At 55.6% G+C, this 20770-nt stretch overlaps 9 protein-coding genes across 9 annotated transcripts; 2 read left to right on the forward strand and 7 right to left on the reverse strand.

The window, feature by feature from the left end:
• Positions 1-54: 54 nt before the first annotated feature.
• On the reverse strand, positions 55-2167 carry M421DRAFT_118209 (chaperone protein dnaK). Its single transcript, XM_033587271.1, has 3 exons — positions 1934-2167; positions 1717-1880; positions 55-1663 (listed from the first exon to the last, which is right to left on the reverse strand). Exons 1-3 carry the CDS (start codon positions 2018-2020, stop codon positions 208-210), a joined length of 1707 nt encoding a protein of 568 aa, XP_033454568.1. The 5' UTR covers positions 2021-2167; the 3' UTR covers positions 55-207.
• M421DRAFT_118294 (exosome complex exonuclease RRP40) lies at positions 1900-3507 on the forward strand. Its single transcript, XM_033587273.1, has 3 exons — positions 1900-2518; positions 2571-3105; positions 3407-3507. The coding sequence occupies exons 1-2, from the start codon at positions 2315-2317 to the stop codon at positions 3090-3092; spliced, it is 726 nt and encodes a 241-aa protein (XP_033454569.1). The 5' UTR covers positions 1900-2314; the 3' UTR covers positions 3093-3105; positions 3407-3507.
• A 114-nt stretch (positions 3508-3621) lies between these two features.
• On the reverse strand, positions 3622-5619 carry M421DRAFT_50772 (uncharacterized protein; the record flags this gene model as incomplete). The annotated part of the gene is made up of 4 exons (XM_033594862.1): positions 3622-4276; positions 4376-4464; positions 4726-5219; positions 5463-5619. The coding sequence occupies 4 exons, from the start codon at positions 5617-5619 to the stop codon at positions 3622-3624; spliced, it is 1395 nt and encodes a 464-aa protein (XP_033454570.1).
• Positions 5620-6513: 894 nt separating this feature from the next.
• On the reverse strand, positions 6514-7845 carry M421DRAFT_97261 (cat eye syndrome critical region protein 5 precursor; the record flags this gene model as incomplete). The annotated part of the gene is made up of 4 exons (XM_033598482.1): positions 6514-7288; positions 7341-7612; positions 7664-7679; positions 7733-7845. 4 exons carry the CDS (start codon positions 7843-7845, stop codon positions 6514-6516), a joined length of 1176 nt encoding a protein of 391 aa, XP_033454571.1.
• A 2747-nt stretch (positions 7846-10592) lies between these two features.
• M421DRAFT_97262 (SET domain-containing protein) lies at positions 10593-13168 on the reverse strand (the record flags this gene model as incomplete). The annotated part of the gene is made up of 5 exons (XM_033598483.1): positions 10593-10633; positions 10735-11402; positions 11449-11648; positions 11696-12066; positions 12118-13168. 5 exons carry the CDS (start codon positions 13166-13168, stop codon positions 10593-10595), a joined length of 2331 nt encoding a protein of 776 aa, XP_033454572.1.
• Positions 13169-13678: 510 nt separating this feature from the next.
• On the reverse strand, positions 13679-15874 carry M421DRAFT_415354 (palmitoyltransferase erf2). Its single transcript, XM_033590667.1, has 3 exons — positions 14748-15874; positions 14589-14697; positions 13679-14542 (listed from the first exon to the last, which is right to left on the reverse strand). Exons 1-3 carry the CDS (start codon positions 15683-15685, stop codon positions 13742-13744), a joined length of 1848 nt encoding a protein of 615 aa, XP_033454573.1. The 5' UTR covers positions 15686-15874; the 3' UTR covers positions 13679-13741.
• Positions 15875-16067: 193 nt separating this feature from the next.
• Positions 16068-16702, forward strand: M421DRAFT_460 (uncharacterized protein; the record flags this gene model as incomplete). The annotated part of the gene is made up of 4 exons (XM_033594686.1): positions 16068-16238; positions 16299-16350; positions 16412-16590; positions 16658-16702. 4 exons carry the CDS (start codon positions 16068-16070, stop codon positions 16700-16702), a joined length of 447 nt encoding a protein of 148 aa, XP_033454574.1.
• Positions 16703-16986: 284 nt separating this feature from the next.
• Positions 16987-18593, reverse strand: M421DRAFT_415355 (histidyl-tRNA synthetase). Its single transcript, XM_033590668.1, has 3 exons — positions 18502-18593; positions 17900-18438; positions 16987-17841 (listed from the first exon to the last, which is right to left on the reverse strand). Exons 1-3 carry the CDS (start codon positions 18560-18562, stop codon positions 17023-17025), a joined length of 1419 nt encoding a protein of 472 aa, XP_033454575.1. The 5' UTR covers positions 18563-18593; the 3' UTR covers positions 16987-17022.
• A 242-nt stretch (positions 18594-18835) lies between these two features.
• M421DRAFT_415356 (uncharacterized protein) lies at positions 18836-20731 on the reverse strand. The gene is made up of 2 exons (XM_033590669.1): positions 20345-20731; positions 18836-20257 (listed from the first exon to the last, which is right to left on the reverse strand). Exons 1-2 carry the CDS (start codon positions 20704-20706, stop codon positions 18952-18954), a joined length of 1668 nt encoding a protein of 555 aa, XP_033454576.1. The 5' UTR covers positions 20707-20731; the 3' UTR covers positions 18836-18951.
• Positions 20732-20770: the final 39 nt, after the last annotated feature.

Below are 20770 nucleotides of genomic sequence, written 5' to 3' on the forward strand. Positions count from 1 at the left end.
GGAGTTGCCCTGGACGTGTGTGGAGTTGCCATGGACGTGTGTGGAGTTGCCCTGGACGTGTGTGGAGTTGCATGCTATCTACTCTGCGTGGGGAAAAATAACCTAACCTGGAATGCTGGATTGTCTATTGCGCTCCCTCGTTGGACGCTGGTCTATTCAATCAATCAATCGTTAATCGTCGCTCGCGTTCCCCCACCTTTTCACCATCTAAGCACTGCCGTTCGCAGCTTTCCCCTGGATCTGCCCCCGTACACCGCCCTTTCCGCCCACCTCGCGGAACAGCGCGGTAACGCTGAGGTCGTTCTGGATGTTGATCTGGACCTCGACCCTGGCGCCCTTCTTGACACCACGCAGCGCCGCCTCGCTGAGGGGCGCGCCAATCTTCCACGTCTTCTCGCGCAGCTCCTCCTCCTCGTCTTCGCTGTCGTCGTCGTCGGAGTCGGACTCGGACTTCTCGGCCTTGGGCTTGGGCTCGGGCTTGGTGACCTTGATGTGGCGCGCGCCCTCGACGAGCTTGATCAGCACGTCGCCGCCCTCGCGGGGCGTTGTGATGGTCGCGGTGCGGCGGACGGGGAGCGGCGTCTCGGCGTCGACGATGGCGTGGAAGACGCCGTTGGACTCGTCGCCGGAGATGAGGAGCACGCCGACGGCGGTGGACAGGTGCGGTGTCACCGTCACCATGGGGTGCAGACTCTGCTCAATGTCATCGGCCTCGAACTCCTGGATCAGGCTGGCCTGGATGGCGGCACCGCGGACGGCGAGCTCAGAGGGGTTGATGGCGCTCGACGAGGTCGAGGGCGCGAGGACGGTTGTGGACTCGGGAAAGGCGCTGGCAACGGCAGAGGCGACCTTGGGGGTGTGCGCGTTACCGCCAGCGAGGATGACCTCGGAGATGTCGAGGGGGTCGAGCTCGGCCTTTTCGACCGCGTGGCAGACGAGGCGGGTGAAGGCGGCGAAGAGCTTGTTGCCGAGCAAGTCGTAGCGGGTGCGGTTGATGGTGGCGGTGAAGTCGATGCCGGCAGCCAGGCTCTCGACGGAGAAGCTGGCCGACTGTCCAATCGATAGGGCCTTTTTGACCGACTCGCACTCGAGCTTGAGCTTGGCCATGGACCGCTCGTTCTCGCGGGGGTCTCCGGCAGACTTGTGCTTCTTGATGAACTCCTTGGCGAAGTAGTCGATCAGGACCTGGTCGAGCTTGGCGCCGCTGACATCGAAGTCGTGAACGGCGGCCAGGATGGTGTAGATGCCGCCGCGCGAGGCGATGACGGTGACGTCGGAGCGCGTGCCACCAAGGTCAGCGACAACGAGCATCTTGTCGGCGAGCTTGGCGTCAGGGCGGGCGTCGTAGGCCAGGACGGCAGCGGTGGGCTCGTTGATGAACTGCAGGACCTCGAGGCCGGCGTCCTGGGCGGCCCTCTTCAGGGCGTCCTTCTGGGCGTCCGAGAAGTTGGTGGGCACTGTCATGACGGCGGCGTTGACGTCCTTGCCCAGGTAGTCGGACGCGGACGAGCGCAGCCTCCGCAGGTGGCGCGCTGTGACGTCGCTGACGGTGACGGTGTTCTCCTGTTCGGCGTCGCGGTCGCGGATCGTGAAGGCGACTGTGTCCGCGTGCTCGACGGCGTGGGCCGACTGGTGGGCGGGTGTGGGGTCGATCGACTTGAAGCTGGGCCCGTCAGTACACGCACACACGCACACACACGACAGCGCGCGACTCACTCCTGGCCCAAGAAGTCGCGGAAGTAGGCGACCGTGTTCTTCGCGTTGCGGACGAGCTGGGCCTTCGCCTGGCCACCGTGCAGCTCCTCGCCCTCGACGTACGAGAGGATCGAGGGGATCTGGCGGTCGCCGTCCTCGTTGGCCATGACCTCGGCCTTGCCCTCCTGCTGCGTGTCAGACTCTGCCCGGTGCCTCTCTCACATGCATGGCCACTCACGCTTGAGGTAAAAGCAATGGAGCTGTACGAGTTTCCGAACGAGATGCCAATCGCAACCCGCTGGGCGGGGTCTGCCTGGGCGCTCATGTTGGCTGTGTGTGTGTGTTTGTGTGTGTGGTAGCGGCCGAGGGCTCGTTGTCCAGGAAGTCCGGCGATTGGGGAGGGGCTTGGACGACGGGTCGATGTGCAGAACTCTGGTGTCTGGAGTTTGCCGTGTTGACTGTCGAGTTCCGTCTGGGCCAGGGCTCGAAATGCGGTCTTCGAATTTTTGACTAGCGCCCGGCCACCCAACCCAATCGATAGTTCTATCCCGCCGTCTCCAAAAGTTCACGTTCGGTGACGTCCTGGCCCGCAACACCAACGCCCGAATCGCACATTGTCATGGCCACAACGCTGCATGTCGTCCTGCCCGGCGATGTGATACCGCAGCATGCGCTGCCCACGGGCACCGGCAAGAAGAAGACGCTCACACTAGGCCCCGGTCTGCGACACATCCCACCAAACACCGTCACCGCGACAGTGGCCGGCACGCTCGTGACCGACAACAGAAAGAACGCCGCATTGGTCGAGTACAACAGTGGGCGGGTGCGTCGATTCACCCACCAATTCCACCACAGCGCCCAGCTAACTCACCCAGTACACGCCCTTCAGCGGCGACCTCGTCATAGCCACCGTCAACGGCAGCGCCGCCGAGAACTTCAACTGCCTGCTGACCCCCGAAACGCCCCCCGCCGCACTCCCGCACCTCGCCTTTGAAGGGGCCACCAAAAAGACTCGCCCCCAGCTGCCTCCCAACTCGCTCGTCTACTGCCGCGTCGCGACCGCCGGCCGCGACCAGCCGCCAGAACTGACCTGCGTAGACCCGTCGACGGGCAAGGGCGAGGGCCTGGGCCCGCTAAAGGGCGGCATGGAGTTCAGCATCAGCCTGGGCATGGCCCGCAGACTGCTTGCGCCCAAGAGCGACCTGCCGCTGCTGCAGGTGCTGGGCGCCAAGCTTGGGTTTGAAATCACCGTCGGGAGGAACGGTCTTGTGCACGTGGACGGGGGGAATGTGCGGACTACGCTGGCCGTGGGGCGGGGGATCCAGGACGTGGACCAGAAGGCCCTGGGGGAGACCGTCCAGCGGAAGCTTGCTGCTGATATTCTGAAGAGTCTTTGATGGCTTTGGACACATCAGGGCTGGACCATGAAGCATGCCACCTACCATCCGATGGTCCGAGCAGCACCGCATTCGGCTGCTGCTCACCGAGTGCAGTCGACCGACTTGGAGCCGTGCAAGAGGGAGCTACCACAGTAGATGTGCTGGAAGCATCAGTGGGTTTGCTATACCGACTATTGATGCAGGGTCATGGCGGTTCTATCCAGTATAGATACATGCATCCGAGCAGCACCGCATCCGCGTGCTGCTCACTGAGTGCCGTCGACTGACTTGGAGTCGTGCAAGAGGGACTACCACATGGTCGAGCACCTAACAACTTGGAGGTCATCATCACGCTTAGGGCAGCTACGGGTATCCGGCTTGCAATGTCACCTCCGTGTCCATTGATCATTACTCATCTACTGGACTAGTCTGACGTATTCTTGAGGTTCGAAATGGTACGACGTAATTCCGAATAATTCCGTCGAGGACTGGTCTGACCTATCCTCGAGGTTCGAAATGGACCATAGAATTCCGTCCGTATAAAGCATTATCCCCACATACCATCTGAAGGCCTCAGAAGCGCGGCTCTTGGCCACAGAGGTCGAGCAATGCCCTTGCCGAAGTAGCTCCTGCTGTGCTCAGGTCCTGCCTCACGAAGCTGCGCATCTACGGCCTTCCATCGTCGCGTGAAGTATGACTGACCGCCACCATTGCGATGCTCCTCCACATACTCCGAGAGGTTCTCGTACAGACGTACAAAAGGCCCCGTGTTCGCGTAGGCTCCATCCTCCAACTTGGTAGACACTCCACCCATCGCTCCAACCTGCCGGCTCTTGTCGCTGGCTGCCGCCGCAGCGATGAGCGTTTTGGTGTACTCTTTCTGGCGTGCAGGACGATGGCCATCGCGATACCAGTTCATCAGCTTCTCCTCTTCGCTGACGTGGACAGAGAGTGACACTGTAGGGTCGTGCGTGGTCGGCTTAGAGTCTGTGAAAAAGGGACCCTTGAAGCTCTGTGTAGTCGGGACTTGCTGCGTCAAGCCATTTGCAACCTCGTACTGTTGAGTCTTCCGCAGGCCATCTGGATCGCTGTAATGTAGGGCGACGCCGCCAGCATTGACGGTACTAGCGCTGGACTTGGACGTCCCTAACATGCCGTGCCCCGAAGGAGCCTGCGAGTAAGGCACAGCAGTAGCACTGAGGCTCGAAGCCGTGTAGTTGGCCGACAAGACCGAGCGTGTCGGCGCTACAGGTCGAGTGGCGAGTTTACACATTCCGACATTTGAAGCAACATCTTTGTACCATGGTGTGGTCAGCCGGGACTCCTCGACTTTAGCGGGAGTATGTGAGCGATCAAGGTAAGGTTGGTAAGACGCGGTCGAAGGAAGCTGCTGAAATTGGTCACTCTGAGTGAGCAAAGTTCCACGTCGGGTAGCAGCTTCCTCTCCAAAAGCAACCTCTTGTAGTCTTGTCGTAGATGGCAGCCCGGAGGTACTCCCCGTATTCCTGAAACCAAAGGTACTAGTCTCGGTTACCGAAGACGGGTCGGCGCTTGTTTTGACAGGAAACCTGTAGGTAAGATCTAAGGACCCTGTCGAGTTGACGACAGCGTTTTGAAACTTGTTGCCATTCGTGGACCGTATCAGAGAGACGTCAGCTGCTGCAATGAACGGGTCTTCCAATACGTCTTTCGTAAGTAGAGCGTGGGTGGTTGAACCTGCCTCGCTTTGTGTCTGGTCGATGAGGCGGAGGGTCCTAATCGAAGGGTCTTTTGGGACTTGAGGCCGCTCGACTAAGTCTACACCTGCATGCAAAGTCGGTTCTGTCGTTGCGTTTTGGTTCTTCGGGCAGCTACTCTCGAGTATAAGAGCTTGGCGATTCTCGGCAGCCAGCTTGAAATACTCGACGGTATCGTGAGGCTCGTCAATACCTCGAAGACGGTCCGACGCAAGTGAGCCTTCCACTTTGCCCCGTGAGTGAGAGTACCGACCAATGTTCACCCACTGGAAAGAAGACGATGACCACTGATGTGCTGAAATGTCCCGGTTGGGATGGCCTATGAACACGACTTCTCCATCGAATTTGCCCATCTGCTCACTGAGTCGAATAGGGTCAGGTAAGTTGCTGAAAATTCGCCCGCGTGTTGCTTTCGCGGTGGATAGCGCCTCGCCCTGACCATTGCTTTCATCTCCAGCTATGGCAAAGACAGCAGTGGCTTGGGCGCTATCGTCATACGTCTCACCAAGCTGACCACGAATGTAGGTAGCATTCGAGAGCGTGTGAAGTCTTGACTGGAAATCAATGAAGGGCCGCTGGGTATTCGCCTCGGCAACTACTTCGTGGTGAACATTGGCATTAGTGAGCTGGAAGCTACCATCGCCTCTAGTACTGCAGGCCTCTCCCAGATCAGTCGCCTGCATTGATCGCCAGCTCTTGCTCGTCTTCGTGCGACTCGGCTGTAACTTGATGATGCCGGCCAATGATACGCTGCTATGATCATCTTGATCATTTTCGAACTCGACGGTCCTGTGCGGCCGAAAAACCATGCCTGACATTCGCGCTAGCTGTTCTGCAGAGACTCTCTCGGGTTTCTTGGTTGACTTCTCGCGCGGGGAGGTGAGACCTGGGTCAAGCAGCTGCTGAACCGTTGTTCGAGTAGGCGAAGAGGAAGGCTTCCCACAAGAGTGAGGAGTGCCTACTGGCAGCCGTTCTGTAGCAGTACGTGCAGAAGTAGCGCCACGACGATCTATAAGGGCTTAGAGTAAGCAAATGTGCGGCCTTTGGGTGTTGCAGACTCACTGCGCCGCCGACTACGAGCCTTCGATACGGTCGCCACTTTGCGCACAACGACTAAGCTTGCGTAAAGATTCGTGTGCAAACGATTGTGTGCAGAGATGGGGTTGCGGGGAGTGGTGGAGTTGAAGAGGATCCCCAGGTATTTTGTGATGAGACCCTGGTTAGGGCAGGTGCACCTGGCGGTGAGGTGACGGTGAACCACCGTGAGGCCGACTCACTCGAGGCGAAAGTCAGGGACTACGAGCAAACTGGGTCAGTAGCAAGCATCAACTAAATTGGAGAAAAGACCAAGGGCAATGTAAATACCATGCTGAGTGGTCTTCTGGATGTGATCTGCTGAGAGCCCGCAGGCTTTAAGAGTGGGAAATATTGAAATATATGAGAAACAGCTAGAACGCAAACTTAGAAGTAGGAAGGGAGTTGAGTATGACTCAATGTCTTCTTGCCAAAGATTGGAGACCTGATATGACTGCGGACGTAAGAATGGAACAGGCAATGAGGATCTTTTAGAAATCGAAGCTGAGGCCGCTACGGTGCTTATTGTGGTGTCCAAGTATGGTCAGAGGAAACGAACATTATAGATCCGCCCTTCAGCCGAGATCAGAGTGGAAGAAATCATGGGGATTGTACAGATTGTGAGCTACTCAACCTGTCCAGCCTTCTTGCGCAGCAGCCCAACTCACCGCATCCCATACATCGCCAACAATTTGCCGTGGCTGAACGGCCGGCGGCGAGCCCTCTACGTAGACACCGGTCTTGACTAGAATGCTTGCCCAGTCAGTCCCATAGCGACTGTCATAATTGTTGCCGCCTGCTATATCGCTGGCAGGATTGTCACCAACCATGTACACACGCTTCAGAGCCCTGATTTCTTGGTTGGTTCCCTTGAGAAGGTGGTCCCGATGCGCAATCAGTCGTTTCTCAGCGAATTCAAATGTGGACTGGTATGGTTTGCCCATAACAACCTTCTGCAGCTTGACTCCTTCCCGTTCGCCTCCAGTGATGGCCGCCCAGATACCTTCCAGCGCCTCGCGGAACCCACCTTGGCCTAGTCGTGGCAAGTGGTACTTAGCCGCCCACAGTAGATCAGGGTTCGAGAAATACAGAGTTGGTTGTCCGTCTTGCTGATAGCCCTTGTTTGGAAGAGTTTTATTCCCATTCTTCGCAGAAAGTGTACCCAGAATGCCACGCTCGGAGAGCAGGACGTCTTTAATAATCTGAGCGTCGAGGCCCCAATCGCGCGGATCGTTGTATACGAAAACTGCATCGATGCGAAGAGAGGACGAGGGCGAAGTGGGGTCAATGGGAGCCGGAAGAGGTCGTGTGAATGTTTTGTAATAAGGCAACAACTGTTGTGAGAAAGGCCAGACGTCTGGATAGGCTGCCAGTATATCGCCGGGCGTAACGACTGTCTTGAACCTAGAGAGGCTAAGCGGGGCGTTTGGAGGGCATTTTTTGTGAGCAGACATACCCGTAAGCTTCCGCAACGTATCTGCATTTGTCCTCGTCCCCTCCTACAACCATGACCGTCTTGTCCTTGTATTGGTCCATATCGGCGAAAGGAGTGTGGCTCTGTACAAACATGCTGGTGTCAAGAGGCACACGTAGTTTGCGGCTCAGATCGGCCACCCGTTCGGATTCGTGTTTACCGCCGCCATTGGTGAGTAAGATGAATGGTATGCGCTGCGCCTGAAGGTACGAAAGTGCCTGATGAGCCCGTGGCAGGGCGTCTGAACTGCGAACCTAGCAATGCATCAGCCTATCTTATTTTCTGACTTCAAAGGGCCAAATTACCAGGACGCCGTCAATGCTACGTCCGTCAGTAGAGCTCTTTCCACAAGCTGCGCAACATGCCTTCCTTACTCGAACGCGAATGCGAAGCCTGGGACACGTAGTGTAGCGGCTGGGGCAGCCGTTTGCAGACTCCTGCACAGAGGCAATCTTGCCAGGCGTGGAACCAGAGTACGAGTCACCATGTTGTTGTGGTAGAAGTAGGATCGCTGCTGTTCGGGGATGAATCAGAAGAGTTGCTCTATAGGACGCTTGGACCACCTGTTCACCCGTTCAGTTCCACACCTATGAAGTACGTAATTACCTAAAAGATGTTGATCTCGGGAAATACGAAATTTCGAAATCTACGCTCAAAGCTATCGGAAAAAAATTGGTCAGCGCGTCGTTCAGAGATCACACAAGTTCAAAATAACGATTGGCTCAGACGTTGAGAGCACTAAGGCCTGACGTTTTCAAATTCTACCTATGGACCTGTGGTACTCCTCGAATTTCATGATGTCGAGCTCGAAGTGATGTGATCACGGAGTCACGCTTCTAAACACATATGGAAGCCTAGGTCAAAACTATTTTTGGGTAGAGTATAAACCGACAGCGCATGCAAGGCATCTTGGAAGTCATATTGGTATTGATACGGTCTCAGAGCCTGATTCATGTTGAAGTTGTGTTTGATCTTGAGGTGGGGTCTCTCAAAACCGAATATCTCTCAGAAATCAAACAGAGAAGTGGCTGAAGCAGGCTCTTGTAGCCATGAGCACGCGTGCGTACGTCTGTGCTGCTGAAGCTGCTGGTAAGAAGTCTTCTTGCATTCTGTGGTGTTGACAATTTTTTGATCTCGAGTCTCGACATCCCTTGAACATCCGCATAATCAGACCAGTGTTGGACACCCGGACACCATTCCTTCAAACATGATCAAACGAAGATGGGTCTGGTGACGGAATTGTGCGGGAGAGGTTGGTCCAGCAGGTGAAAGAACTCGCGTTGCCACACAGCGCGCTGTGTCACTGGATCAGTCGCTCTGATAAATACTTATGCAAATGGCCGTCTTTGATCAAGGACAGACAACACTGGCGGTCCAGTTTCGAGGGGGGTTCCTAACGTACTTTAGTCTCGAACTTACGCGAAATGGTGATGTTCCCTGCGAACTCCAGTTGTAGTCGGAGCCAGCCTAGTGCGCGAATCAGAGCATCTCGAACTGAATCTGCAAGACTTCAAGACTGTGCGCGTTGATTTTGCGAGCTACCTGTGCGTGAAACTTGAGGCTTCAGACTCGAGAGCCGGCCGATCTCCGAGAAAGCCAGGATGTAACGCGACAGTGCAAAGAATCGTCGCAAGTATTGTCTAATGGTACTCAAAAGAAGAACTACTCAGATGGGCGAGATGGAAACAGGAAGCCCTGACTCTTCCGATGGGGCTTTGTGCTTTGTTATTGCCCCTTGCATTTTGGCGTTCTCGCCTGGACTTGATTCGTACATAGTTGGCACCGCCACGACGGTCTCGACACATGCAACAGTATCCGACACATGCGAGCAGACAAAGGCTTTGCTTTGGGTGGCTACATTGCGTGTCTAATTTAAATATCCCTACGTGTTGTGGTACAGTGTGGCGCCTGAATGTCAAAGAGAATGATACCAAAGAGAATAATGGGTACCAAAGAGAATAATAGGTACCAAAGAGAATAATAGGTACCAAAGAGCACAATACCAAGAGCACATGACCGTGGACATGATTTGCAGGCTGGACGGGCACACTGGCCGTCATTCTCTTCTTGTTTGGCACTACTATCCTCCCGTTCGTGTATAAATCCATTAAGACTGCGCTGTTTGGGTCTCTCATCCGCAACAGACATTCATTACAAGCTCATCAATATCAGTCTCCCAACCAATCCATCTGCCAACCAACCAACCAAAATGGCATCCATCATGAAGTCCAACGTCTCCGGTAGCATTCGTGGTCCTCAGTGCACCGTCCAGTAACTCACTCGCGTGATTACACGTGATTGCATGGGCCGGACAGTCACCCATCAAAACGTTTTTTAGCCTGGCATTGACTTTCACTTCGCTTGACACTCGTTACACGTCAGGGGACGATGATCTGGGAATGCTCAACTCTCAGCGCTCCGAGATTCACCGTCGCCATCTCTCCGCTCTTCCTCTGGCGAACAATGTACTCAGCACGATTCCGTTTTCGACACTTGCGATGAGCTCATGCTCATGCCCATATGAGGTGGATGCACGACCGATGTGAGGGACGGAGGGTAATGCGCCTATATAAATGATAAAGCACTAGGGATACCCTTTTCAGTCGATTGTCTGAACGAACTCTTCCATATAGCTTGTCAAAATCCATGGCTCTCTCCCACGCTGTTTCTTGATGCTGATGCGTGATGCCCGCCCGCAGTGAAAAATCACAGTCGTAATAATTGGAATGCTCGTGATGGGACAATGAATCCGACCGACGCTATCGTGGGTCAAGGCAAGCCGGGTTGCCAGGCTTCTGTATATGCAAAGACGACCTAAGACTGCCTGCACCTTCCTGAAGAAACAAAGTGTACCCGTACATTCGCGTCCATAGGCATGCCGGAGGAAAATTTCATTTGCTCACTTTGAAAGTGTTGTAGGGATAATCGTGAGAGGCATTCTCGTAAATAAAGCTTAGAATGTCTTTTTGACGAGCCGAAACCCGAAGCTGGAGACGCACGATGTAGCAAATACATCGCGAAGACGAATGAAGAGAGGCTTAGTCCCCAAAATCCTCAGCGTTGATGCTTTGGGAGGAATCTACGACAGTTAGCTTATCCGAAAGATAAGATGAGTTGGAGTGACCAAGCATGAACTTGTTCAAGGTGTACCGTACTTACCTGCCTCTCATGGTCCTGGGCCTGCTTTGTGCGGGGTGACAAATTTTGTGCACCCCGGTACCGGTGCTGTGCAAGCTACGAGGTGGCGGGGCTGGATTCTGTCGAGCGGATCTGATCTTATTGACAGTAGCAGTACGCTTGGTTCCACCACGATTGCCGATAGATCTAGGAGGTGTGGCCTGGGAGTCCGAATCGAAATTGAAGGTACGCTTTTTACCATCCTTGGACGCACTGCGTAACGATGCTGGCGTGATATTAGGGGATGTGTCTTCGTCGGAGTCATCGTCTTCAAGGTCAGAATCCGACTCTGGTGTGCTAGGTCTCTTCGACGCTGCTAGGCCTCGCCCTCCGTTTGTCGCTACACTAGCACGTCGCGGAGCAACATGCGTGCGTACAGACTTGCTGACAGCTTTCAGCGCGCCAGGTTTTACTACCTTCCGTTGCAGGCTGACGGTCGTGGTCCTAGTCGATTTGAGCGTGCCCTGAACTGTGCGCCTCACTACAGTGGGACGTAATCGTTTCGAGACCTTCAAAGAGGAAGACCGCTTCATGGCACGGTTCTCGCGAGATGCGATCTGCCTAGAGTGTTCCACTGCCTCCACTTCTGCCTGTTCGCGCGCGGCTCTCGTTGCAGCATGCGAGTTCTTGAATTTCGTGGTTGTTGCATTACCAATGTGGACCTTCCGCTTCTTGGGTGAGTCGGCATTGTTTTCTGACCTTGCGCGACCGGAACCAAGGAAGTCCTGGAGTTTGCGCTTTGTCCCGGCAATCAAGGCAGAAGTAATGGATCTCTCCTCTACGGGTTTCTTTGGCTTGGGACCGAGAACACCACGACACGATTCGGTGCCGCAGCGACATTCTTGTATGTTCTTTTGTGAAAACGGGCTTTGCAGAGTTAGAGGGTGTTACTCTAGTGTATCGATGGACTTACTCGAAGTTGTAATCGTACGTCAATTCCTCGCCCGTCATAACGCCGCGAGAACCGGCGAACAGTGCCATTCGTGGCTCTCCGCCAACCGTCCACTTGATCATCTCACAATTAGGCTCGCAGGAGTGGTTCACAAACCGCGCGATGGTTCCTCGAGTGGCATCAATGATCATCTTGTTGTCGAAACTCATGAGGTAGTAGCACTTGTTGCACGTTAGCCCAGAGGTATGGTTCGAGCGAGCTGTCTTACCTTGTCTTTCTTGTAGACCTGCTTCATGCGCCGCTCGCACTCAGATTGGGTGATGATCTCACCAGCATATTCGACAATGATCTGATGGGGTTTGAAAATCCTCATTGCTCGAACGCCATATCCGCGGCCCTCGGTCTCCATGACTTCAACACCATAATCGTAGCCGTTTCCTTTGCCTCGGCGCTTGAGCTCTGCAAATGGGCGATTCCCGCATTCTTCCGATGTGAGCCTGCAGTTGTTGCTATCGCATTCATAGGCCATGATGCGGTTGTGACAGGCCTCTCCACATCCATCTTCGGGGTCACAGTAGCACTGAGATGAATCCTGCTTATCGTGTTTCCACAATGCGGAGGCGTCGCCGATGAACCGATCTGATCCGATGTTAGCTTAGCGACGAGGCAGATGACATGGAACAAACACACTCTTGGAAAGCTTGACCCATCCATCTACTTTGACCTTTCTGGGCAATGGATTGTACGTGTCGAAAGGGAGCTTGAAGTGTCGGTGCACGTGTTGAGGGTCTTCCTCAAGCATGCGGCCGCCAGCGAACATAGGGAGAGGAAGCGCCTCGGGGTGTTTTTGCTTCTTGGCCCTCTTCGCACGATTCTGTGTTTCTGACAAGCGAGCATCGAAGTCGCGATATTGACCAACGTACAGGCCCTGCTTCAGCCAAGCTTTGGTTTTCGGTTTCAGGTATTCTTTCTGCTCCGAAGTGGCGTCTGTGTCGTCGTCTTCGGGGGTGTCTGTCGCAGTGCGTGGTCGTCTCGATGATGCAGGGCTGGCAGAGGACGTCGCAGACTTGAGGTTGGAGTCCGACGCACTCCTACGGAGAGCTTTCTGGACCAGAGACTTGCCCCCGGCAAAGGAAGTGGCCACGGCCTCGCCAACCCCGGTCAGGTTGCGCAAAGCCTCCTTGCGAAGGTCGGTGCCACGGGACGAGACGCGGCGACGGACAGCCTGAGCGGCCTCGGTGGCCAGCTGGTCCTCGGCCGAGTCAATTGCTCCGTTGGCGCTGGCCCTGGCTCTGGGAGTCCTCTTCTTCACAGGCGTGTCGTTGCTCCGAGGAGCCAGTGCTTCGAGGGAGCCGTGCAGGACGTTGGTGTGGTGCTTCTCGAGGTACTTGGTGGGTGTGTGGATCGCGGTGCCGGCGAGGATCTGCACGTTGTACGTGACGACCGATTTGCGCGAACTGCGAGACGGCCGGCGGCTCTCGCTGTTGGGCGTGTCGTGCGCGTGAAGCGGCGAGCCCGCCTGCGCGTCGGGCGCTGGGCTGACCGAGGCATCTTCGTACACCTCGGTTGTCTGCTCCAGCTTTGTGATCTCCGACATGACGCTGGCGCCGTCGTCGAGGCTTGTGGGCGGTGTCGAGATGGGCGGCGACGCGCTCGACGTGGCGCGGACGGCGGCGTGATCAGGCGCGTTGGTCGACAGCATAGATGATGTGGACACGGGCGAGCCTTCGCGCTCAGCCATGGTCGTCGGAGCGCTGCCGAGCGAGTCGCGTGGCAAGCGTGTCGTTGCAGGGCAGGGCAGGGCAGTGACGCGCAAAGGAGGTCTCACGGGCGCCGACTAACAGTGCCAGAGTATGCGCGTGGCAGGCACGCAAGCACTTCCGAGACGGGGCAGACGGCTCAATCAGGCCTGCACAAAGGTGCGTGCAGACGCGACCGACATAGCGACAAGGTGCAAGGTTGATTGCGAGTCGAGGGCTGGGAGGAGAAGCGTTCACGGGAGGACCAAAGGGTACACAATATCGAGCTAGTCCGCCAGCCAATTAGGCTACCCAGATACGCCAGTGTCACCACCCACACATTCCGTCTCATTAGCTGAGGAAGTCGAGGACCAGCTGTTTGACAGTGTGCTAGTTCCACCGAGGAATAGCTTTCATTTGCATGCTGCACGGTCTGTCTTCGGCTCTAATGCGTTATCTGAGCAAGGTACATCTGCGAACAACACTGGACACGATCAGGCTGACCAACGACTGCTGGCTTGAAGTAAGTGTCAACTAATTCATTACTACGTATACAAGAGCAGGCTCGGCGCCACCTATGCCGCGTCTGCATCATGCGAGCTTCGAAGTGCTCTGCTAGCCGGCCCTTGAAAGCCGTGGTTGGTGCCAACATCCTGCATTTCCAACCCTCCGCCCTGCTGTTCAGCAGTCAGAGGCGCCGTGCGCTTCCCTTTTCGAGGGCTGAATCTTTGGTCTCCCTCTTCGTACTCCCTCTTGAAGTGCAGGTAGGTTGGTGGGCGTGGACGTTGCAAAACTGCGATCCAGTTTTTGATCAACGAGCCCTGCGTAAAAGGTCTGTGTCGATCTTTCTTCATGAACTTGTGAGAGTTCAGATACTCGCGGGTCGTCTCGCCCCTGCCGACCAGGAACAAATGGTATACGCCAAGGCTGAATGGATATGCCCAGCCCAGCAATCCGTAGGTGGCCATTGCAAACGGAACTCGCCAATGGTTGATCGCTTGACTGAAGGAAGCAGCGTTCCTCGCACGCCAGATCAGGATGTGTGCCAAACTTGCCCCCAGCAAGAAGAGCCCGAGCAGAGTTGTGGCGCAAACAAATACGAAAAAGTAACGATAGTTACGACGGCCTACGCAGTTGTTGAGCCAGACGCAGTGGTGATCCTGCGTTTCAACACAGTTATCGCATATACGGCAGTGATGCGCTCGTGGAGGACGCCAAATGTTACAGCTTTTGCAGTACTTGGTCGGTACTTCCATTGCCGCATTGGTGCCGGTGGCCGAGACGACCATGATCCACTCGGTTGTTGCCGGGCCAAGATTCAGAGGATCTTCATTAGGATTAGTGGGCGCAAAGGGGTGTAGGTTGCGAGGTAAGATCTGATTGTGTCAGCATTGGTCAATGAATGTGCAGTGCAATACTCACTCCGGGATCGGAGGCAGATGCGTGGATGAACGAAGACATGGATATTAAAAACAGATAGGCGAATAGAATGGGTATCGATGGAGAAACGTTAAGCCATAGCCATGGCGCACTGTGAATCAGTTAGCTGGATGGTATGCGGACCAGTGGGAGCGAACGCACGAGAAACCGAAGAAGAGCGCAGCCGGCAATATAATCATGATGGCAGTTGCAATATTCACTGGCCTGTCCCGTGTGTTCTGCAGTCGCCCGCCCCAGCAGAACGCCGTGTTACCGGAGAAGTATTGGTAGTTCTTGCCAAGCTCTCTCTTCACAGCTTGTTTGGTGGACTCTTTCCGGTCGAGTCTGGGAGACGACTCCGCCGAAGTCAACTTCTCATGACCCTGATGCACGCGCATCTGAGCAGAGCGACCGTCCCGACTGGGAAGCATGAAGCTGGAGCGGAAAGAGCGCGGGGACTTTCCCGGGGTGGGAAGGTTGCCGGCATCGGTGTGGTGCGTGTTGGTGAAATTCAAATGCTGAGGTCGAGGGCGCTGGAGCGGCGTGATGCTCTCATCCCGACTGCGCACAGTCTCTGCTCCTGTCGGTGTAGTGTTTGCGGTTGTGCGGTCGGGCATGTCTCGGTCGGTCATGTCAGTTCCGCGTGATGGCGGAGGCTGGTCTATCTCGTGGTGGAGACCGAGGGTAGGCTGGCCGCGCATTGTCTGTGTCGAGCCCACGCTCTGGCGATATGAACTCGCGGTCGAGTCGCGTATGTTCTCGGCATGCAGAGAGCTGTGGCCGAGGAGAGAGGTCGGTCGTTGGTTGCGCTGTTGCTGGAGGCGCTGCGAACTCATGGGTCGAAAGAAGCCGTGGGCGGCCAAAGGAACGTGGGTCCTGCTTGCAGCTGTCGTTGGGCGACTCTGTCCCTGACTGCCTGCGACGCTCATGCCGCCTCCCCGTCGCGGCGCGGCGTGCTGCGACCATCGATTCTGACTGCCGGAGTGCGCAGTCATGATAGAAGATGGGCGTGAGGGAGGCAGCGACGGCTCGCCGACCGGGCCAGTCATGCCCAGCACGCGGCTGCCCGTCGAGCTGCGTTTCTGTTCGGTCGTCGTCATGGGCGGAGCGTGGTGGTGGTCAAGGTCGTGGCTGGACTCTTCATGACATAGATGGGAGAAGGCGCGGTATAGTGGAGGGAAGGTGCGAAGGAGCGACAGGAAGGGAAGGTGCGCAGGGCGGGCGGCTCTGTGGCGCGGTGAGGGCGCGCGTTGGCAGCAGCAGGCGCTGCAGAAAGGTTGTGATTGCAAAGGGGCCGGTGATTCATGCTCGCACTGTCCACGGCCTGCTGTCAGGTCGCTGCAAGGTCCGGGCCCGCTAGGCTGCTTATGGCTGCACGCAGCTTGGCTCGAACCACTGTGCCCAGCTTTGTCGTCAGTCCCGCCAGTCCACCACGCATTCTCTCCGCAACCCCCGTCGACGCCCACCCACACCGAAGCAGTCATGTCCTCCCTCGCCGCCCGCTCGGCCTTCCGCGCTGCCCCTCGTCTTCGCGCCGCCGCCCCCGCCCGCCGCTGGGCCAGCAACACCGCGGCCTCTGACTCCGGACACGCCGAGAGGCAGGCCGGCAAGGACGCCCTTAAGGCCGGAGCGAAGCGCGACCCCGAGCTCTACGTACGCGGCGAGCACCTGCTATGTTGGGACATGCAATTGGAGGCTAATTGAGGTGTGCAGGTGCTCCTGGCCATCATGAGCGGTGTCTTCGGACTCGCAGGCTGGCACTTCTGTAAGCTTCCTAGATAGTCGCGCGACGCACGACCAGGCAATCTTATGCTGAACTTGCGCAGCCCGCTCTCCCACCAGCGCCTCGTCCGAGCGCACCGTTTCCAAGGCCGAGCACAGCGAGCCCTGGAAGTCTGGCGGCTCCAGCCCATACCAGTACCACCCCGGCGGTGATACCAGCATTAAGAAGGACGCCCCTTCAGCCCTCAATGTGGTCGTAATTCCCAACGTGACGCTCCCCAAGGTATGCCAGCTCTTCGTAGTCGTGATGGCTACACCCGTGCGGGCATTGGCTAACGACTTGCCTACAGGAGCTCCACGACACATACAACAAGTGGGGTAAGGACGGCTACTAGGCTGCTGTGATTTAGCTGATGCCCAATTTTCCTACAATTGCTTGAGGAGAGCAGACGCCCTTGCCTGGACACCTTTTCGTTTAGAAGTCAACTGTACATAAATCATGTAGCAGGAATCGAACATCACAACTAGTCTTACGTCGACCTTGCAACGCCGACGAGCACTGAATGTGGCATCAACGTCATACTATTCTCCACAATGATATATCTCACGTTCTCAGAAATGTATGGCTGGAATCGAGTGTGAAAATGCCAAGGGCATTTAAATCTATGGGTATCTTATACTTTTTTTTGGTCTGGTCTTACCGCCGAGAGCGTTCTCAAACGCCATTGGCAGCAGGTAACCGTTTGCGGATTTCGGCTACCATATCTTTCCTGTCAACGAGCACACCGTCCTTCTCTGGGTTGCTCTCGTCGGTGATACCCATGACCTTGATCTTGACCTTGCCCGCCTTCAGTTCCTCCTCACCCAAGATGACAGCGAGCGGTACACCAGCCGACTCCGCTTGCTTGAACTGTTGTGGCAGCTTTGGCTTGAGCTTGTACGAGAACTCCGTCTTGATGTCAGAAGCCCACAACTCTTGGGCAACTTGCATGCGTTCTGTCAACATGCCTGTGAAGCCCTTGCCACCGAACGCCATGACAAAGGCGTCGACGTCTTTTGCGCGCTGCGTAGATTCGCCGCGGGCTTTCAGAATGCTTATGATGCGGTCGATCCCGAAGGAGATACCCACGCACGGAATCGGCTTGCCGCTAAACATGCCTACTAGATTGTCGTAGCGACCTCCCGCGGCAACACTTCCGACGCCGACCTCCTGTTGTTTGCCCTTGATCTGGGGAGCGGAGCCCTCAGTGACGACCTCGTAGATCAAACCAGTGTAGTAGTCGAGACCACGAGCGAGTGACAAGTCGAACGAGACGTGGCTCCGTGCGTCGAAAGCGTCCAGATAGGCGAATAGCAGTTCCATGTCCTGAATGCCCTTCTTCACATCCTCGTTCTGCGAGAGCACAGGATCTGACTTGAGGAACTCAATGATGTCATCTCCCCCCTTACGTTGCACCCATTCGCCGATCTGATCTGCGATTTCTGCGGACAGGCCTTTGGTCTGCATCTCCTGCTTCACTTCCGCCCAAGGTAACTGAACGAAGTTAGTAACTCAGATCGCGCGTTGCTCTGCCCCTCGCTGCGAATCTCACCTTGTCCAGCTTGTCCACGGCGGAACTGATTGGCCGTATTAGGTCTTCCTTCACGCCAGCGGCTTTGAACATGCCGTCCAGGATTTTGCGGTGGTTCATCTTGATGGTGTATGCTTCCCATCCAAGAGCCTTGAAGACATCGTTGACAATCTTGAGGACTTCGGCATCAGGAATCATGGCATCGTACGCGCCAGCGATGTCGAAATCGCATTGGTAGAACTCCCTCATGCGGCCCTTTGTCATAGCAGGTTGGTCGCGACGGTAAACCTTGGCAATCTGGTAGCGCTTGAAGCTTTGAACGCTGGGGTTCATAGCAAGCCATCGTGCGAGCGGGACTGTCAAGTCGTAGCGCAGCGAACATAGCTCTCCTCCCTGGTCTTGTAGGTCGTAGATGAGCTTCGAGTCCTCTCCGTACTTGCCGCTGAGGATTTCCTTCAGCTCGAAGACAGGTGTGTCGAGGGTCGTGGCGCCGTGGCGCTTGAAGACGGTGGTCACGGTCTCGAAGAGACGATCGCGTAGAGCGGCATCTTCGCCAGTCCCTGGTAGTGTTAGCAACTCGACCTGTTTGAATCATGTAGAGCGAAAGCTTGAGTGCAGCGTACAGTCTCGTGTGCCCTTTGGCACCTTCAGGTTGAAATTCTTGGATTTGTCGTCTTTGCCCATGTCGTCATGAATTGCGCCAATCGAAGATTGAATGCTGTATACACGGCGGGGCTGGGATAGGCGGGCTGGCGCTGCAAGGCGAGTTAATTTATAACGGACAACTGTGTGTCGCGGGATGGTTTGGAGGAGCGCGGGGCAGGCGAAGTGGGGTGGAAAGAGCCGCATGAGCAAGAAGTGACTCAACAGGGCAAGGGCAAGCGCGTAAGAGCATAGGAAAGTTGGAGAACCAAGTCGCGTGGAATCTGGCCCGTGCGTTTGATATGTGAACCATGAGTGACTGCATTGCGCGCTGGGATTACGTTTATTGACTCAGTAAGGTATGTAGAATGCTGATACTCGTCAAGAAATTTCTACGGAGGGAAGGCCAAGAGACAGTCATCCGTAGATACCTACCACGGCTTTCGGAATCTAAGCAGGTCTCTCTGCCCGTAGCACTCCGCAACCACTGTCAGGATCATGTCAATCGTTGCCCGTGTGTTCAAGTCGGAGTCATCTAGGTTGTTGTCTGATCCAACAGAATGCGAGGCAGAAGATAGTCCCGTGCCCGTAAGCTGTTCTTCCTTCAAGCTTGCGGTAGCTGAGTTCGTCGCACGCATCAATTGTCGCTGCCTCTCAGCTTCCGCCCGGGATGGTATTACGCGGATCTTCGTTTCGTGCTGTAACTCATCCAAACCTGGATCAGGCCGTGCGGAATGATGTGGATGAGTGTCACCTGTATAAGGAGTTGGTGCTGGTATGCCGGCTTGCACCAAGTTGTCGCCAAGCTGTGCAAGCAAACGCGCACGCGCACGCTCGAGAGTGTCATCGTTCGTGTCAGTGTTAGTGCCCTCCTTGCTATCGATCAAGACCTCTGAAGTGCCTGAGCTGGAGATACAAGAGAGAAGGTCGCGCTGAGTTTTTGACACATCCTCGTTGTGCTTCTTATGCGCCTCTGAGTGTAGGTCTTCACTGACACAAGATTGTACGTACCCCGCTTCCGAATTGCAATCATCTACACCGGCATCGCAGCAGGCTGCTTCGGGTTCGTCACTCTGCTCTACGCATGCTGGGTCTGTATTGAGGGGTCCGCACCGAGACTCCTTCGTCTGACGTGCGAAACTCGAGCGCAGACCGACACTCATCTCGCCAGCTTTGGTCCCGATGTCTCTGATATGACTCATCTTTTGAGAGTCCAGCGTCCCAACATCACCAGATAGTGCCAGCAAAGTCCAGATCCAGCAACTCTTCTGACTAGAGATCGTCTCGAATCGATCCATTGCATGAGCACAATATTGGAGACCTTGTCTGACGTTCACTTCATCCAATTGACGTATCTGGCTCTGTATTGGATACTCTCGGTCGATTGTATAGAGCCACTCATGTCGATTCGACGGCGGTTTAACATACGAGGATCGATTCGAGTCAGCATCTTGCTGGGGTGTTTTACCAGCCCCGTGTTGACTCAGGGTATGGCGAAGAGTCTTAAAGCGCCTCACGAGCTGCTTATAGTATATATCCTTTGGATCCGGATCGTGAGATGCATAGTCGTCACCGTACGCGGCATCGTAGCCTTCTTCGACCGTAATCCACGCGCCGTCCCGGTAGAAGGTACGATGACCAGTGAAAGCTGTCGGTGCTTGCGAGTGTTCGGTGTTCGTCTCCTCATCAAGTTCGTTCGCGGCGACTAGTAGATGCGGGATCGCGGATGCTTCTGACCTGCTCATGAAGAAGCAATTAGCTCTCGCGAACCACAAGAGACTGTGTTGGAAGTCATCCAAATGGCCCAAATGGCTAGTTACTTACCTTACGCCACGGAGATATGCCAATGCATCTCCCATAGAATCATCGGAGTACAGTGCATCTTCTTCGTCGATTGGCAAAGTTGTGCGCATGCCACATTCTGCAATCGGGCCACCGCCCCGATATTGGTTCCTGTCGTCTGACGACTGGAACGATTTCACCGTCAATCCTACATGCTGCGTTTTCGCGCGCTTGTTGCCTGAGAACGGCCCTGCCACAGGCGTGTCCAAAGCTCCTCGCTCGCGCTTGCGCTCGACTGTCTGCTCTGGACCTGCTGGTTGATCGAGGAAATCGTTCGGTCGTTGCAACTTGTTATATATCTCGCCGTCCTTCGTTACAGCTAGGTTAGTACGAGGTCCCGCCATGCTGCGGAGTGTCGGTGGGTCGCGGGATGTTGATGCGCAAAGGTAACCGCGACATGTGCGCCAG

Source organism: Didymella exigua (genome assembly GCF_010094145.1).
Source record: "Didymella exigua CBS 183.55 unplaced genomic scaffold M421scaffold_1, whole genome shotgun sequence".
In the NCBI taxonomy this organism is placed as follows: Eukaryota; Fungi; Ascomycota; class Dothideomycetes; order Pleosporales; family Didymellaceae; genus Didymella; species Didymella exigua.